The sequence below is a fragment of the Canis lupus genome, chromosome 15 (assembly GCF_003254725.2).
Source record: "Canis lupus dingo isolate Sandy chromosome 15, ASM325472v2, whole genome shotgun sequence".
Taxonomy (NCBI): Eukaryota; Metazoa; Chordata; class Mammalia; order Carnivora; family Canidae; genus Canis; species Canis lupus.
In genome coordinates this window covers 16,157,622-16,176,490 of record NC_064257.1, presented here as the reverse complement: position 1 = coordinate 16,176,490, position 18,869 = coordinate 16,157,622, and the positions used below count along the sequence as shown (strand labels likewise).

The 18,869-nt window shown below is 43.2% G+C and overlaps 1 protein-coding gene across 2 annotated transcripts; it reads left to right on the top strand.

Annotated features, from left to right (window-relative positions):
- The first annotated feature begins 1,049 nt into the window (after positions 1–1,049).
- Positions 1,050–13,873, top strand: KLF17 (KLF transcription factor 17). Of its 2 annotated transcripts, XR_003125346.3 has the most exons (4): positions 1,050–1,201; positions 11,373–12,225; positions 12,579–12,891; positions 13,585–13,873. XR_003125346.3 is itself a non-coding variant. In XM_025420379.3 (3 exons), the coding sequence occupies exons 1-3, from the start codon at positions 1,118–1,120 to the stop codon at positions 12,821–12,823; spliced, it is 1,182 nt and encodes a 393-aa protein (XP_025276164.3). In that variant the 5' UTR covers positions 1,050–1,117; the 3' UTR covers positions 12,824–13,865. The 2 variants fall into 2 exon arrangements, 1 of the variants encoding a protein (XP_025276164.3); XM_025420379.3 differs by having other exon boundaries at positions 12,579–13,865.
- Positions 13,874–18,869: the final 4,996 nt, after the last annotated feature.

Below are 18,869 nucleotides of genomic sequence, written 5' to 3'. Positions count from 1 at the left end.
CTGGTGTCTCCTCTTTGATCTCATCTCCTATAATCCATAAATCTCAAAGGAGCCTAATGATTGATTTAAAAAATTAGATCATATCAATTTCCTATTTAAAATCCTTCAGTGGCTTCCCAACACACTTGGGATAAAGTTCAAACTGCTGTCCAAGGTCTCCAAGACCATCCCTATCACGTCATTCCACTCTCCACTGTGCTCCCCTGGTGGAGGTCACTGGTCCGTCTACTTTTCCTCTAGCGGGCCAAGCCCTCTCCTGCCCCAGATTCCTCCAATCTTCCTATGAGGAGGTCCCTTCCAGGCACTCAGTTCTCAGCTCACATTTTCCCATTTCGTTTTCTCTGTGGCACTCACCACCAAAGAAAATTATATTAACTTGGCTTGATTATATCCACTTGCCTATTTTGGATGAAAATTCCTTGAGAGCGAAGACCCTTAGTTCTGTCCTGTTTGCCATTGAATCCCTAGTTCCAAAAAGCAGTGCAGACACCCGGGAGGTACTCAGTGAGTATCCTGGAATAAAGGCCCATGCCACGGAGCTCCCAAGTATCCGGTTCGAACACGGGGCAGAGGTACGTGGTTTATAGCAGAGAAGATCCAGGCCTCTGGGAGCTCATGGCAAAGGACCCTGACCTGGTGGGGTGGCGGTGGAAGCTCTTTTGTCACCTACCCCCTTGTCCGTGGCTGCCTCGGGCTTCCTGCCCTGGATTTTCCACCCTGAGGTCTACAAGGCCTGGGGTCCGAAACCCCGGTGTCTTTACCCCTATCTGGGCCAAACAGAGATGCTCTGACTGAAGGGTGGATGGCCTCATGGGGGGGCGGGGCAGATGTAAGACCCAAGATGTGCTGAAGGTCTGAGGCCCCCTGTTAGTGACCCTGCGGTGGCTGGGCAGGACCCGGGTGCCTGGGGGGAGGGTGGGGGGGTGGAGGAGGGGGCGGGGCCGCTGCTGTGGGCGGGGCGGTGGGTGCGGCCCTTGGCTCCGCCCACCGCAGGGTGGGAAGTAGAAGGTGAGCGAGGCAATTGTGACTGCGGCGTGGTGGTGTCAGGACTCGCGACCTGCGACGCCCAGCGGCTCAGCTGTGCTCCGGTGTGGGCCTGGACCCCCACGCGGCCCCGATGTGCAGCCCAACCCAGGCTGAGATGGAGCAGGAGGCCCGGAGGCTCAGCCAGGGGCAGCAGGGGCAGCCCCAGCTGGTGCACGTGAGTCCAGAAGTCAGCCCTTGGGCCGGGCGTGGGGGGCTCCGGGCGGGGTGGGTGCAGGCTGGCAGAGGGAAGCAGAAATGCGGGTTTCAGAAGTGTGAGGGACAGGTTTGGGAAGGGGAGGGGTGGCAAATCGAGGACATAAATCAGGTGTCGTTTATGCAATGAAAACTCACCGAGCCTGAGAACCTGTACTGGGCTCTGGGGGTAAAAAGGGCCCAGGTAACGCCGTGTCGAGGGACTTGAGAACTGGCTGGGTGAACGGTTTGCAGGACCTGAGGCCGGACACAGTAAGCATCTCCCTTGGAGGAAGCAAAAGATGGACCTAGAACTAAGGCCAAGAGCCTGATGGGAGAGTGAGTGGCCCCGGGGAAAGGAGGCAGGGATTTCCCGGCTCCAGTAGGAAGCCACTGAAGAATTTAAACGCCACCAGTTATGATTAGATTTGCTTTGAGTCAAGAGTGCCCTGATAGAAGTGAGCAGAAATCAAGGCGATTTGTTGGGAAGGTACTGGGGTCTCATTTGGTGAGAACTAAGACAGCAGCCTAACTAGGGAGGTGAGCATGGTGACCACCAACTGGTGATCTTGGATGTGTTTTGGAGGTAGACACCACAAGAATGGATAATTAACCTACAAGTAGGTGGTGAGAGCCAGCCAGGACACCTTCCCAGATTTCTGGCTTGCACAATTGGGCAAGAAGAGTGACATTTTGTGAGACAGCAAAGGATGACAAGGAACAGGCTTGTTTTTTACTCCTGTGGGTGGGCGAGTAAGGATGAGCAGGACTTTTAGATACAAACCGTTGAAGTGCCTTTGGGCTATCCAAATGGACTGAGCAGTAGGCAGCTGGGAGATTCAGAAGTCTACCCTGGAGCTACTGGCTTAAGAAAAGGTGGAATATAAACTGAAATGGATCATTAGCATGAGAAAGATTGCCTAGTAAGTGCAAGTAAGGGGAAACTGTAGAGGAGACAGAGGCTCTCCCAGGGAGAAGGGAAGGAGAAAAGGCAAGCAAGTGTGACAAGGTGTTCCTGAGGGCAAAGGAAGAAGATGTTTCAAGAAGAATGTGGTTAGTCCTCTCCAGAGCTCCTGAGAGGTCAAGCAAGAAGGGGTCTGACAAGTGTTTGGACTTAAGTGACAAGAAGGTCGTTGATGAGTTTTATGAAAGCTGTTTCTGCGGAGAAATGGGGGCCAGATTGAATTTGGGGGGATAATTAGATATGGTAGTGGTGAAGGGGTATATTCTAGACATCTCCAAAGAAGTTGCTTGTGAAGGATCAGGAAAATAGGGCCATCACTGAGACGGAGGTAGGAGGAGCTGAGTCACCTGGAAACACCCACCGGACCGACAGTTATCTAGAGCTTGTTGTGTGCCTACTTCATGGAGTGGTGAATACAGCAGATAGGATCTCCCCAGTCCTCCTAGGGTGAAGGAAAATTTTCTTCCATAATCAGAATATTTTCAGACCTACCAAAATTCTAATTAACATCATCTTAAATGTCATTCTTATTCAGATTCCCCTAGTTGTCACTAAAATGTTCTTTACGCTAATATGTCCAAACCAGGATCTGATCTAAGCTCGCAGCTGCATCTGATTGTTACATCTCTTGACCTTCTTTGAAATTAGAATATTTTTCTTTTTTTCCCAACTGACTTTCCATTTTTCATGTTCCATGATCCTAAGTTGTCTTGTAGATCATTCCTTCTTCTGGATTCATCACATTGTGTTCTTACGGTATAATTCAGCTTCTGACTCTTGTATTACTTCTAAATTGGTGTTGGACCTTAAAGCTTTATTGTATTCCTTTTTTTAAATTAAGGTTTTATTTATTTATTTGTTCATGAGAGACACAGAGAGAGACAGAGACATAGGCAGAGGGAGAAGCAGGCTCCCTGTGGGGAGCCTGATGTGGGACTTGATCTCGGGACCCTGGGATCATGACCTGAGCCGAAGCAGATGCTCAAACACTGAGCCACCCAGGTGTCCTGCTTCACTGTATTCCTGATTGTTGGTAAGAATGTGTCATAGAGGGGATCCCTGGGTGGCTCAGCGGTTTAGCGCCTGCCTTCAGCCCAGGGCGTGATCCTGGAGTCCGGGGATGGAGTCCCATGTCAGGCTCCTGGCATGGAGCCTGCTTCTCCCTCTGCCTGTGTCTCTGCCTCTCTCTCTCTGTCTATGTCTATCATGAATAATTAAATAAAATCTTAAAAAAAAAAAAGAATGTGTCATAGGTACAGTAGGCTCCATCTTCATCAGGAGACACATCTGGCTCCCCCATTTGGGTAACACTAGGCCTAGCCCTTGGATTAAGGTGAAAATCCTGATCTCTCTATTCAAACTTAACATTTAGCCTCGTGGTCAGAAAGTAATCTGTGTAATGTTATCTTAGGTACATCCAAATGCCCCGTTCCCCAGCAATCATTCACCCACTGGTGTCAACCAAATATTAATTTTCCCTTAATCAAAAGTTTTAAGGATTGTAAAATAATGATTTTTCCAATTTATTATTCTTTCTACATTTATTAGTTTGTATTCTTTTGTAAAGCAGGATTTTTCTTAAACCACTGGGCTCTTGTGATTTTGAAATAAGTTTCTTACTGGAAAAGTATAACAAACACTTAATTTTCACTTCAATTCACAATGTTCAAAGCTTCTGTTAAAACCAATAGTCATTATTTTTGATTCTCAAATTGTCGCAAATTTGTCCAGTGGGAACTCCTTCTTTTTTTTTTTTTTCTTTTTTTGTTTGTTTGTTTGTTTGCTAAGATTTTATTTATTTGAGGGATCCCTGGGTGGCGCAGCAGTTTAGCGCCTGCCTTTGGCCCAGGCGCGATCCTGGAGACCCGGGATCGAATCCCACGTCGGGCTCCCGGTGCATGGAGCCTGCTTCTCCCTCTGCCTGTGTCTCTGCCTCTCTCTCTCTGTGTGACTATCATAAATAAATAAAACAAATTTTTAAAAAAAGATTTTATTTATTTGAGAGAGACAGAACGTGAAAGAGAGAGGGACAGAGCATGAGTGGGGAGAGGGGGAGGGAGCGCTAACTCTCCACCCAAGCAGGGAACCGGATGTGGAACTCTGTTCCTGGGATCATGACCTGAGCCAAAGGCAGGGACTTAAACCAACTGAGCCACTCAGGTGCCCAGTGGTGGGAACCCCTTCTGTGTACTTTTTTTAGACATTTAAAAAAAGTGTAGTAAAATCCATATAACAAAAATATTATAACCGTTCTAAGTGTATAATTAGTGGCATTAGTCATATTCACATTACTATGCAACCATCCCCACTATTAATCTCTGCAACTTTTTTCATCTTGCCTGATTGAAATTCTTTAACCAATAAAAAGTAACTTCTCAATTCCATCCCCTCAAACCCCTGGCAGAATCACCATTCTACTTTCTGTCTCTGAATTTGACTTCCTCGGATACCTCATATGAATGGAATCATACATTATTTGTTTTTGGGACTAGCTTATTTGACTTAGCTTAATATCTCCCAGACTCATTCATGTTGCAGTATGTGTCCGAATTTCCTCCCTTTTTTTTGTAAGGCCGAATAACATTCCAATGTAGGTATATGCCACATTTTGTTCATCCATTCATCGGTTGATGGACACTTGGGTTGCTTCCACATTTTGGCTACTGTGAGTGATGCTGCTCTGAACACAGGTGTACAAATATCTGTTTCAGTCCCTGCTTTCGGTTCTATAGGTAGATACCAGAAGTGGAATTGTACAAGGATTCCAATTTCTCCGTATCTTGCCAACCCTTTGGTTGTTTCTGTTGTTGTTGTTTTGATAACAATCATTTTAAATGGATGTGAAGTGGTATCACATTGTGGATTTGATTTGCATTTCCCTAATTAGTTATGTTGAGCATCTTTCATTTGCTTATTGGCCATTTGTGTATCTTTGGAGAAAAGTCTAGTAAAGTCCCTTGCCCATTTTTGAATCAAGTTGTTTGTTTTTATGTTAAATTTTAGGAGCTCTCTATATTTTCTGGGTATTTCCATTAGATATGTGATCTGCAAATGTTTTCTCCCATCCTGTGGGTTGCCTTTATATTCTGTTAGTGGTGTCTTTTGATGCACAGAAGATTTTAATTTGATGAAGCCCAACTTTGTCTTTTTTCTTTTGTTGCCTGTGCCTTTGGTGTCATATCTGAGAAATCATTGCCAAATCCAATGTCTTGAAGCTTTTCCCTTGTTTTCTTCTAAGAGTATTATAGTTTAGCTCATATGTTTAGGTCTTTGATCCATTTTGAATTAATTTTTGTATGTGATATTAAGTGAGGGCCCTTCATTCTTTTGCATGAGGATATCCAGTTATACCAGCACGATTTATTGAAAAGGCTGACTTTTCCCCCGTTAAACAATCTTGGCACCCTTGTTGAAAATCACTTGACCGTATGTGTGGGGGTTTATCTCTGGGCTCTATTCCTTTCTGTTGGTGAATAGGTCTATGCTTAATGCCAATATTACACTGTTTTGATGATTTAGCTTTGTAAATTTTGAATCACGAAGTGTAAATTTTCCAATTTTGTTCTTTTTCAAGATTGTTTTTGGCTCTTTGGTGACCTTTGAAATTCCATATGAATTTTAGAGGGTAGATTTCTTTTCTTTTCTTTTTTTTAAAGATTTTATTGATTTATTCATGAGAGACAGGGAGAGAGGCAGGCTTTATGCCAGGAGCCTGATTGATCCCGGGACTCCAGGATCATGCCCTGGGCCTAAGGCAGATGCTCAATTGCTGAGCCACCCAGTCATCCCTAATTTCTCTATTCTTGCAGGAAAGGTATATTGATAGGGGTTGTATGGAATTTGTAGATAATTTGTATAGCATTGACATCATAACTATTAAAGTCTTCCAATCCATGAACGTTAAAATGTCTCTCCATTTATTATGTCTTTAATTTCCTTCAGTAATATTTTGTAGTTTTTGGTGATTAAGTTAACCTCTTTGGTTATTTCTAAGTATTTCTTCTTGATGCTATTGTAAATTGAATTGTTTTTCTAATTTCCTTTACATATAGCTCATTGTCAATGTATAGAAACAACTGATTTTTGTGTGTCTGATTTGAATCTTTTTTTTTTTTAATTTAAATTTTAGTTAACATACAGTGCGATATTGGTTTCAGGAGTATAATTCAGTGATTCATCACTTACATGCAACACCCAGTGCTCATCACAAGTGCCCTCCTTAATCCCCATCACCCATCTAACCCAACCCCCCCCACCTCCCCTCCATCAGCCTTAAGTTTGTTCTGTATCCTTAAGATTCTCTTATGGTAGGGGATCCCTGGGTGGCGCAGCGGTTTGGCGCCTGCCTTTGGCCCAGGGCGCGATCCTGGAGACCCGGGATCCAATCCCACGTTGGGCTCCCGGTGCATGGAGCCTGCTTCTCCCTCTGCCTGTGTCTCTGCCTCTCTCTCTCTCTCTCTCTGTGACTATCATAAATAAAAATTAAAAAAAAAAAAAAAAAAGATTCTCTTATGGTTTGTTTTCCTCTCTCCTTCCCCCACCCCATTCCCATATGTTCATCTGTTTTCTTTCTTAAATTCCACCTATGAGTGAGATCATATGGTATTTGTCTTTCTCTAATTTCACTTAACATAGTGCACTCTAGCTCCATCCACATCGTTGCAAATGGCAAGATTTTTTTTTTTTTAAGAGAAGGAGAGGGAAATAGAAAATCTTAAGCAGGTTCCACACCCAGCCCAATGTGTGGCTTGATCTCATGACTGTTAGATCATGACTTGAGCCAAAATTAAGTCATTCACTTAACTGAGCCACACAGGTACCCCCAAGATTTCATTCTTTTTTTTTTTTTTAATTTTTATTTATTTATGAGTCATAGAGAGAGAGAGAGAGAGGCAGAGACATAGGCAGAGGGAGAAGCAGGCTCCATGCACCGGGAGCCTGACGTGGGATTCGATCCCGGGTCTCCAGGATCGTGCCCTGGGCCAAAGGCAGGCGCTAAACCGCTGCGCCACCCAGGGATCCCCGATTTCATTCTTTTTGATGCCCGAATAATATTCCATATATATATATATATACCACATTTTATCTATTCATCAGTCGATGGACATTTGGACTCTCTCTATAGTTTGGCTACTGTTGATGATGCTGCTATAAACATCAGGGTGCATATACCCCTTCAAATCTGTATTTTTATATTCTTGGGTAAATGCCTAGTAGTGCAATTGCTGGATCATAGAGTAGTTCTATTTTTAATTTTTTGAGGAAACTCCATACTGTTCTCCAGAGTAGCTGCACCAGTTTGCATTCCCACCAGCAGTGCAAGAGGGTTCCCCTTTCTCCACATCCCCGCCAACACCTGCTGCTTCTTCTGTGGTAAATTTTAGCCATTCTGACAGGTGTGAGGTGGTATCTCATCATGGTTTTGATTTGTATTTCTCTGATGATGAGTGATATTGAGCATCTTTTCATGTGTCTGTTAGCACTCTGGATGTCTTTTTTGGAAAAGTATTCATTTCTTGAATTTGAATCTTACTACTTTTAGGGTAGTGGGGTGGCTCAGTTGGTTAAGTATCTGCCTCTAGGTTTCCGCTCAGGTCATGATCTCAGGGTCATGGGATGAAGCCCTGAGTTGGGCTCTACTTCAGTGCTTGAGATTCTCTCCCTCTCCTTGCTGCTCACACAAGTGCACTCTCTCTCAAATAAAATCTTTTTAAAAAATAAATCTTAAAATCAATCAATCAATCTTACGGTGCGGTCTTTGTCAGCTTCCACCATGGTGTACTGTGGTCAGGGTCAAAAAGTGCAGACGGTGATAGTTCAGCCCATCAATCTCATCTTCAGATACTTGCAAAATAGATCTCGGATTCAGGTTGGCTTTATGAGCGAGTCAACATGCGGATAGAGGGCTGTATCATTGGTTTTGATGAGTACATGAACCTTGTATTAGATGATGCCGAAAGGATTCATTCTAATTTTAGTATATGTGCTGCCGAAGCGAGCACGAAAGGATTCATTCTAAAACAAAGTCAAGAAAACAACTGAGTCGGATCATGCTAGAAGGATGCTCCTAAGTGTCTCCAACTAGAATGATCAATGAAGTGAGAAATTCTTGAGAAGGCCGTGTAGTTTGTTTTTTTAGATGTCCTTTGTTGGGAACATAGTTCTAAAACCCTTATTTGTATTGTTTTGATTACCTTTATGTTATTACCAGAGGACAATAAATGCTGTGGGATTGTTTTTATTTAAAAATAAAGTGAATCTTGCTACTTTTTCTGAATTTATTAGTTCTAACAGGTGTGTGTGTATGTGTAATCCTTAGGGTTTCTACATATAAGATTGTATCATCTGGAAACATAGTTTACCCTTTTCCCCTGCTTTTTACACTTTTTATACTTTTTCTTATTTTCTATTTTCTTATTCTTATTCTTGCTCTGATTAAGACTTTCAATACAATGTTGAATAAAAATGGTAAAAGTGGGCATCCCTGTCTTCTTGATCTTAAAGGAAAAGTCTTTAGTCTTTCATCATGAGTATGATGTAAGCTATGGGTTTTTCATAAATACCCTTTATCAATTTGGAAGTTTTTTTCTATTCTTTTTTTTTTTTTTTTTTTTAATCATGAAAGGATATTGGATTGTTTCAAATGCTTTTTTCTGCTTTTTTTACCCCCTTATTTTACTTTGATTTGCAGATGCTGAATAAGGCTTGTTTATTCCTGGGATAAATCCCACTTGGTCATGTTGTATAATCTGCTTAATATGCTGGTGGATTTGGTTTGCCTTTTTTTTTTTTTTTTTTTTTAGTATTTTTTTGCATCGTGAAAGATGCATGAAAGATGTTGGTCTCTTTGCTTTATTTGTGTCTTTGGGTTTGGTATCAAGGCAATGCTAGGGTGAGTTAGCAAGTATATCCTCCTCTTCAATATTTTGGAAGAATTTGAGAAGCATTGATATTCTTCTTTAAATGTTTATAATTAAGCCATTAAGCTATCAAGTTCAAGGTTTTTCTTTGTCCTAGAGCCTTTTGATTACTGATTCAGTCTCTTTACTAGTTATGGGTCTGTACAGATCTTCTATTAATTCATGATTCAGTTTTGGTAGGCTTTTGTCTTTTTAAGAATTTATCCATTTTATTTAGGTTATCCAAATTATTGGCATGAAATTGTTCATAGTATTCTCATAATCTTTTTCATTTATGTAAAATTGGTAGAAATGTCTTCACTTTCATATTTTTCTTGATCAATCTAGCTAAAGTTTTGGCAATTTTGTTAATCTCTCCAAAGAGCCAGCTTTTGGTTTTATGGATATATTTTTCTAATATTTCTTTCCTTCTGCTAGCTTTGGGATCAGCCATTCTTCTTTTTCTAGTTCCTTAAGGTGCAAAGCTAAGTTGTGGATTTGAGATTTTTTTTTTATTATAAGTATTTACAGCTATAAATTCCCTCTTAGGGAAAATGTACAGAATGTTTCCTATTTAAATTCACCATTACTTTTACTGACTTTTACTCTGATTTTTTTTTTTTTTTTTTTATTTATTCATGATAGGCACACAGTGAGAGAGAGAGAGGCAGAGACACAGGCAGAGGGAGAAGCAGGCTCCATGCACCGGGAGCCCGACGTGGGATTCGATCCCGGGTCTCCAGGATCACGCCCTGGGCCAAAGGCAGGCGCCAAACCGCTGCGCCACCCAGGGATCCCTACTCTGATTTTTATGATAGAATTTTTCACTTGCTAAAAATCATGATCTTTCACAATATTATTTTGAAACTATTTTAGTGAAAAATAACACTCAGAGAAGTGAATATAAATGTACAGCCTAATGAATTACTACAAAGTGAAGATCTATGAAACATTGCCACCACCACAGAAGCTCTTCCAGGGCCCCTTATGCTTCCCTCCCTCCTCTCTAATATAAGCTGTAGCCTGTAATCTGGATGCAACTTCTTTGAATTCCTCTGTTTCTGCTCTGTGATATTTCTGTAGTTGGTTTAAAAGCTGACATTGCTTTAAGTTTGCTTTCTTTTTGTGTGTTTGTGTGTGTGTGTATGAATGTTGCTCATTTTTCCTTGATCTGTGGCAACATTTTTACTGGTGAAAATTTTTTTAAAGATTTTATTTATTTGAGACAGAGTACATGTGAAAGAGAAAGAACATGAGCAGTGGGGAGGGGCTGAGGGATAGGGAGAAGCAGGCTTCCTGGAGCCTGATGCAGGGCTTGATCCCAGGATCCCGAGGTCATGACCTGAGCTGAAGGCAGACACTTAACCAACTGAGTCACCCAGGAACCCTGAGGTTTTTTGTTGTGGTTGTTGTTTTTGTTTTTGTTTTTGTTTTTTGAGATTGCAATCTTCAATTTCTGTTTTGGTGTCATAGTATCTTTCATGGATACTGTATTTTTTACTTACATTTTGGTTTTCATATTTGAATGGATTGGTCTTTTCTGAACTGTCACAGTGGAGGGGCAGATGGGAGGTTATGGGTTCGCTTTCTCAGTTTCTCAGCTCAAGAGCTCTCTCTGATGCTACAGTACTGGACAGCTTTAAAAAATATGATTCTTGGATCCTGTCCTGTTTCAAGAAGTTCTACTACCAATCTCTTCCTCACTTCGCTTCACACCAGTTAGTCATCCAGGAACACTGCCTCTGACTTCCAAGCCAATCTACCCCCCTTGTTAAAAGTCTGTCTCTCTTCCTCACCTCCTCCAATACTTGATCTCAGACTCGTCCACAGTAGTTCCAACTCAACCGAGACCCTCTCTGTAAGTAAATATTTGCAGAGCCATGACTCTTTGAAACCTTAATCCTTCCTACTTTTGTGACTTTCTGCACTTAGGCTGATTTTGGATGTCTTTTCACCCTCATGCTTAAAGATAATCTTTGAAGGTTTTCTCAGAGTTTTACTGAAGGTGAAGGTTGTCGAATATTTTATTTGCTCCCTTGGTTGCATTTTATGAAATAAACAACGTGGCAAGGAGGAAACATGGCATGAGTCACATCTAGGCATTCATTATGCTCCTATCAACCAGACCTGCATCCTAGAAAGCCTGAACCGAATGGCCTGGAGGCAGGATAATTCAGGGAAGATATATTGGAGGCTGGATTAGGGTGGGGTCTGGAGATGGGAAGGAGGGACGTGTGGAACTGGAATTTGAACTAGGGTGAATTTCATCCCACTCTCTCTCTCTCTTCAAGGATACTGAGAAGTTCGTCTTGGACATGTCTCCATCTCCTAGACACAGTGGAGTGCACACCTCTTGGAATGATGGCGCACCAGGCATTCAACACTTCCACCAGTGCACAGAGCTGGCAAGGGTCCCCTTGGCCTTAGCTGAGGCACCCAGTCAGAATGCAAGTGAAATGGGGCCGCAGTTCAGTATGTCGCTGCCTGAGCATGGTGTGAGCTACTGCCCCCAAGTGACTCACACTCCTTCCCAGATGATTTACTGTGAGGGAATGGCTCCCTCCCAGCCAGGAATGATGATTTTCAAGGGGCCCCAGATGATGCCCTTAGGAGAGCCCAGTATTCCAGGGGTGGACATCACCTTTGGTAGGAATCTAAGGATGCCCCCCAGTGGGCTGCCAGTCTCAGCTCCCAGTGGAATCTCAATGACATCCCACATCAATGTGCCAACAATGCCTTATTCTGGCCCCCCAATGGTACCTTCTAATAGAGACTCTTTAACACCTAAAATGTTATTGGCCCCCACCGTGCCTTCTACTGAGGCCCAGGCAATGCTCCCTTCTTTGAGTCAGATGCTGCCGCCTAAAAACCCCCATGACTTTAGGATGAACCCAGCTGGGTCCCCATCATTTCTGGCTTTAGAATCCCAGGACTTTCTCAGCCAGCCAGGCTCCCAGAAAGACCCCTTCCTACCCCAGCAGCCCATGCGTGCTTCACAGAAAGCAGAGCGGTACTCCAGGGCCCAGGAAAGGGCTTCCAGGAGAAGATTCCCTGTTTCAAGGCCTTACTGCTGTCAATATGAGAGCTGTGGAAAAGCTTATACTAAGCGCTCCCACCTTGTGAGTCACCAACGCAAACACACAGGTGAATAAGGTGTCACATATAAGTGGGATAGGATTGGGTAGGGTAGAGGAGTTTCTGGGTTTTAGATTTGTGCTGGACCATGGGTTTGTAATGGCTTGGGACTAGTTTATCATCCTTCAAGCTTGGGGTAAAGATACATTGGCCCCAATATTTACTTTCCCACCATCTAGTGCAACCATGCCAAAATCATGGGGATTGCTGATTGTTTTGCCTCCTCACTACTTTCCCTTGGTTTTCTTTTGGTTTCTCAACCTTGACTGCTCTTCTTTAATAGAGTCAGACCCCTTTCAATGCACCTGCTGGCATATTCTTCTACTTAATTTCTTCTGTTCCTTGTCTCCCCCCGCCCCCAGGTGAGAGGCCCTATAAATGCATGTGGGAAGGCTGTACATGGTCTTTCTTCCGTTCTGATGAGCTTGGACGACATATGCGGATACACACCAGATATCGACCACATAGATGTGATCAGTGCGGCCGACAATTCATGAGATCTGACCATCTCCGGCAACACCAAAAGACTCATCTACGGGTGCCAGGACCCCCAGACCCACAGGACAACAATGGACAGATGGCTGGTCCTCTTGCTCCTAGTCTTTAGGCCAATCTCCTCTTCACATCTTGGCTTCTCTACCCAGATCTTGCCTGCCTCTGACCAGCTAGTCTTCGGTAGGTGCAGGCTTAGATGAAGACAGAGAAAGATTGTGAGGTGGTGTTAAAGCCTACATGAGCTCTGGACCCAGTCAGAGGCTCCTCAAAACTGTCTTGCATCCCCTTGCCTCTCTGGGGCTGCCAACTTTTGCCAAGTTTAGCCACATGGGAAAATGGAGGCAAGTAGAGATTGGGAGCTTTATCAAAAAGCTGTTTGTCTTGTGTCCCTCCCCAGTTTGAAACTCTTTATTGACTCTCCTTTGCCTGCTACATAAAATCCAACTTCCTTATCTTCAACTTATATAGTTTCCAGAGCCAGACTGTTCAAATCCTGAATTTACCACTTATTAGCCCTGTGACCTTGAGAAAGATCCTTGATAATAACTATGCCATGTTTCTTCATTTGGTAAATGAGAAAAAGTATTGGACTGTTTTGGACACATCTTATGTACTGAATCAGATTCTCTCTGGCACTCATCAGTCACATTCCTAGAGATTGTCTCTCCTGTATCTTCCAGACTTGGATGGAATGCCAAGTCTGTCGGGCATGGAATCGGGCATCTCAAGTTGCTATTAGCAACCCAGAAGTGTGGGGGAGTTAATGCTCCTGAGGTAAGGTTTGACTAATAGGAGATTGGAGAAAGTCAGGGAGATAAAGTCCTTCTTCCCTCCTTTTCCTCAATTACTGCAAGGCACTGTTTCTCCAAACAGTTCCGCCAATGGGGAGATCACCCAGGTAGCCATTGGATACAACTACTGTGTTTCTTCAAGGCTTGTCCTGAAGCAGGACCCAACTGCTATCACTTTGCATTACCGCCAGTTCTTCCCTGCCCTTCTTCCCTTTTCTCACCCAGTGCCCTGGGTTTGTAACTCTCAAATAAAACTTCAGTACTTAGTTCTTGTTGTAGGCTCTGTTTTCTAGGTAACTTGGGGGTGGAGGACTTTAGACTGGGGCAGAGAAGGACAAAGCCTATTGTAACTTTCTCTCCCCCCTTAACTGAGCCCAGGTATCTGTACTACCAAATACCAGGTACTAAAGGTCCTGTTCTGCCCTGATCCTCCCCTAGGGTCGAGAGCGTGATAACTATCCTGGGTACTCAGGTAGTTTTGAATCTCATTTCTGTACTTCTGTCTCAGCCAGCCATTCCACTGACCAGCAAAGTAATAGAAAGGAACTTGCCTAAACTCAGGTGGTAGAGCTGGGATCTCAACCAGAATCTATTCTAGAAATGATACCTTCTGCAGGTGTTACCAAGCACTGCCAGGTGATGGCCACAGAGAGATGAATCAGGTCCAGTTCCTATGGCTAAGGGATCATCTTGGTCTAGGGGCTGAGAAGTCCACCTAGGTGTGGTGGCCATGGAGAGGAGGAGCACCTAAAGGGAAGATCAGAAAGGTTTTCTGGGGGAGGTCACCCTTGAGCTAAGTGAGTATATGTAACATCTAGTAACCCCTTAAATGTTGGGATAAACTGAGCAGGTGAATGAAGAGGAAAGAATTCCAGACAAATTGCAGAGTAAACACAACTGCTCAGAAGAGAGTCAACCAGGAAGCTTCCATTCATTCGACAAATGTTCTTTGAGCCCACTACAAAAAGCATCACAGTTGTGGGGACTCCTGGGGTGGGGGGCAGGGACAATGGAAGGGTGTGTCAGGGAAGAAAAACTTCTCAAGGAGGTGCTTGAGTCAGAGCTGAAGGACTCATGGGGGTTAATCAGACCTCCATTTCCTGGAAGTCTAACCTTGGTCATATCCGGTGTTGGACACTAAGGACTTAGAGCATAACAATGCCTTGTTCTGTCCATTAAGACCACAGACAAATATTCTGAAAGCACTCAGTGTTGCCAAGAAGAGGAGCCAAACTTCTGGGGGGCTCATTTATTCGGCATTGTGAAAGTCCCACATTTGATGACCTGTCACCCCCATCCCTACCCTCACCCTCTCCTGCATGGCCATCTTGATCTGTTCCCCTAGTGGCCCCAGTGTACCTGGGCAGGCATTCAAGTGCCTTCCCACCTAAACTCCGAGGGGAGTTGAGATGATAAATAAGGGCAGGGGGTACTATATTGTGACCCAATGAGTGGCCCAAGGTCTCTTTCATTCCCACCTGGGCACTAGGTCCCTCCTGTGAAGCAGCACATTTCAAGCTTGATACGCCAGCACTGGTCTCCATCCCCTGCCCTACCTGCTCACACACATCCCTGATGGTAGGGTCAGAAGGCCAGATTGCTTGTTGGGACATAAGAGAGAGGTCTGTTGGTGACTAATTACTTTCACCAAGGACTGGAACTGGGAGGAGCCAGAGTGGGCAAGGGTTGTGCCGCATGCCTTACAGTGGTGGGCAACACAGGCCCCTGCCCTGTGGGGATCACAACCTAGTGGAGGAAGGACACTAGAAATATGCAGAGTGCAGTGAGGACAAATATCAGGGACTTGCTGTGATAGGACAAGGGGATTAGGAAGGCATTTCCTCAGGACATAAGGTTTGAGCTCAGAGGTGAGGACTAACTGGGAGTTAGGCAGATAAGGAGGTTAAGGAAGTTATTGAAGAGGAAAAGTCGGTCTATGCTTTAATATATTTTTTGTGTTTAAAAATTTTGTTTAATATTTATTTTAAACAAACTATATATAATCATAAATATTTGTGTATTGCTTATTCAAACAAAGTATATATAAATCACAAATATTTGTGTGTGTTTCATTTTTAAATTCAATTAACATGATGTTACCTCTGGTTTCAGAGGTAGAGGTCAGTGACTCATCAGTCTTTATAACACCCAGTGCTCATTACATCACATGCCCTTCTTAATGCCATCATCCACTTGCCCCATCCCCCACTCTTTTCCCTCCAGCGACTCTTTGGTTTTGTTTTTTCTATGATTCGTTTGTTTCCTATGATTAAGAGTCTCTTATTACGGTTGTCTCCCTCTCTGATTTCATCTTGTTTTATTTTTTCCTGTCTTCCCCCATGATCTTCTGTTTTGTTTCTTAAATCCCACATGAGTGAGATACATGATAACGTCTATCCTTTAGAGGTTACCTTATGGCTAAGCCTTCCCCAGCATTGTTCAACACCAGGCAGGATAGTGGGTGGGGTAAGACCTCGTGGGCTCCCAAGTAGGACTAATGGATTTTGAATCCAGCCTCTGCCATTTCCTGGCCATGTGGCCTTGGGCAATTTGCTTATCTCTGTGTCAGAGGGCAAGCCGGCAAGATTGACACCTTCAAGCTGAAGAGAGAATTAGTCACATTTAAAAAACGGTTTCTTCTGCTTCAGAGACAGGGAGTGCTCCCGGTGAGAGTAGAAGGCGGCTTGGATGGGGTGTGGCAGTGTAGGTGGAGAGTAGCAGAAAGATTTAAGAGATAAAATCAACCCTGCTGATAGCTGGATTGGATTGGTGAGGGAGTGGTCAAGGATAACTCCCAGGTTTATAGCTTGGTTCTAAGTGACACAGACAGAATGGATGAAGTCATTAATTTTTCCTTTTTTTTTTTATTGCTAATGTCCATCATTTGCAAAAAATAGTTTGGCTCATATACAGTTTGAAGTAGTAACGTATTTACCCTTTATGCCACTTCAAAAAAAAGCACATACTAATAAATTTGAAGCCTTGTGCTCCCCTCTGACCACATTCCTCATTCTCCACAGAGGTGACCACTAACCTGAATTTTGGTTAATTTGTGTTTGCTTTCTTTGTTTTTACCCTATGTATATATTCTTGAACCATATTTTATTTTATGTGCTTTTGAACTTTGTTTATTCTGTTGGGGGTTCATTGAGCGTCTTCAATCAAAAAGTTTATAGTTCTCATAAAATTTAGAGTTTTTTGGCCATGTTTTGTCAATTTTTTTATCCTCCTCCCCTTTTCCTCCTGACATGCAATCTGCCCATATGATAGTCTGTTTGCTATAGTCCCACAGGCCACTGATGCTCTGTCCATTTTTTTCAATCTTTTCCTTCTCATATTAGACATCTTCATGCTAACTGATCTTTTCTTCTGCAGGATAATCTGCTCTCAGTTTTTCAGATACTGTAATTTGTCTCTAGAAATTCCATCTGGATCTTTTTAAAATCTTCTTATTCTCTCCTTATTATGCTCCTGTTTTTCTCTCCCTTGAACATATGAAACATAGTTAAAATAGCTGTTTTATGTCCTCCTATGCTAATTCCATCATGTTTGTCATTTCTGAGTCTGTAGTGATTGATTTTTCTCTTGATAATTGTCCTTATTTTCCTGCTTCTTTGAATAGCTGATAATTTTGTACTGGATGGGACGCCTGGGTGGCTCAGCGGTTGAGCTTCTGTCTCTGGCCAAGGGCATGATCCTGGAGTCCTGGGATCTAGTCCCACATTGGGCTCCCTGCAGGGAGCCTGCTTCTCCCTCTGCCTGTATCTCTGCCCCTCTCATGAATAAATAAATAAAATCTTTTTTTTAAAGATTTATTTATGATAGATATATATATATATATATATAGAGAGAGAGAGAGAGAGAGGCAGAGACAAAGGCAGAGGGAGAAGCAGGCCCCATGGAGGGAGCCCGACGTGGGACTCGATCCCTGGGCTCCAGGATCGCGCCCTGGGCCAAAGGCAGGGGCTAAACCGCTGAGCCACCCAGGGATCCCCAATAAATAAAATCTTTAAAAAAAAAATTGTACTGGATGCCAGACAACTGTGAATTTACATTGTTGGTTGCTGGATTTTGTTTTATTCCTTTACATATTGTTGATTTCTATTTCTGGCATGCATTTTACTTTCTAGTTGGATCTCTCTGAGGATTACTTTTTTTTTTTACTTCGGGAATTTTTATTTATATGAGACTCACAGTTTAAGATTCTTTAGGACCATCCCAGAACTGCATTTTTTTCTAGGGCTAATTTAACCCCACCACTAAGGCAACATTCTAAGGATATTTCCTGGTCTATGTTGTATGTTTTTGCATTCTGGTTAGTGAAAACAGACTATTTCGGGCAGTCCTGGTGGCTCAGCGGTTTAGCGCTGCCTTCCGCCCGGGGTGGGATCCTGGAGACCCGGGATTGAGTCCCGTGTCGGGCTCCCTGCAGGGGGCCAGCTTCTCCCTCTGCCTGTGTCCCTGCCTCTCTCTCTCTGTCTGTGTCTCTCACGAATAAATAAATAAAATATTAAAAAAAACCAAAACAACAACAACAACAACAACAACAAAACCAGACTATTTCCCATTCTGTGTGAGATCCAGGAATAGTTCTGCTTACTTTTCAGTGTTTTCCCCCTCTAGCCTTGAGTAAAATCTTCTCATGCTTGATCAGTACTTAGTCAAAGACTCAAAAGGACACCTCTCTGGATCTTGAGCCACCCAGGCGCCCTTAATTTTTTTTCTTTCTTTTTTCTTTTTTTAGAGCATGAGCAGGGGTAAGAGGGTAACGGGCAGAGAGAAAGAATCCCAAGTAGGCTCCTTGATTTATAGACGAAGGCTGACATAGGGCTTGATCTAAGATGGTGACTTGAGTCAAAACCAAGAGTCCAATGCTTAACTGACTGAGCCACCCAGGCTCTTCTCATTCTTTTTTTTTTTTTTTTTTTAATTGAAAGTATAGTTGATACACAATGTTACATTAGTTTCAGGTGTACAACATTGTGATTTGACAAGTCTATACATTACACTATGCTCACTACAAGTGTAGCTACCATCTGTCACCACACAATGCTATTACAATACCATTGACTATATTCTTTATGCTATACCTTTTGTCTCCATGACTTTTTTTTTTTTTTAAGATTTTATTTATTCATCAGAGACAGAGAGAGAGGCAGAGACACAGGCAGAGGGAGAGGCAGGTTCCATGCAGGGAGCCCAATGTGGGACTCGATCCCGGACTCGGGGATCATGCCCCAAGCCAAACACAGACGCTTGCTCAACCGCTGAGCCCTTTGTTCTCCACATCAACCGCCCCCCTCCCCCACACCGCCCCAGTCAGATCATTCTATTTATGGAACTGTTTCTGCTTCTGTTTTGCTTTTT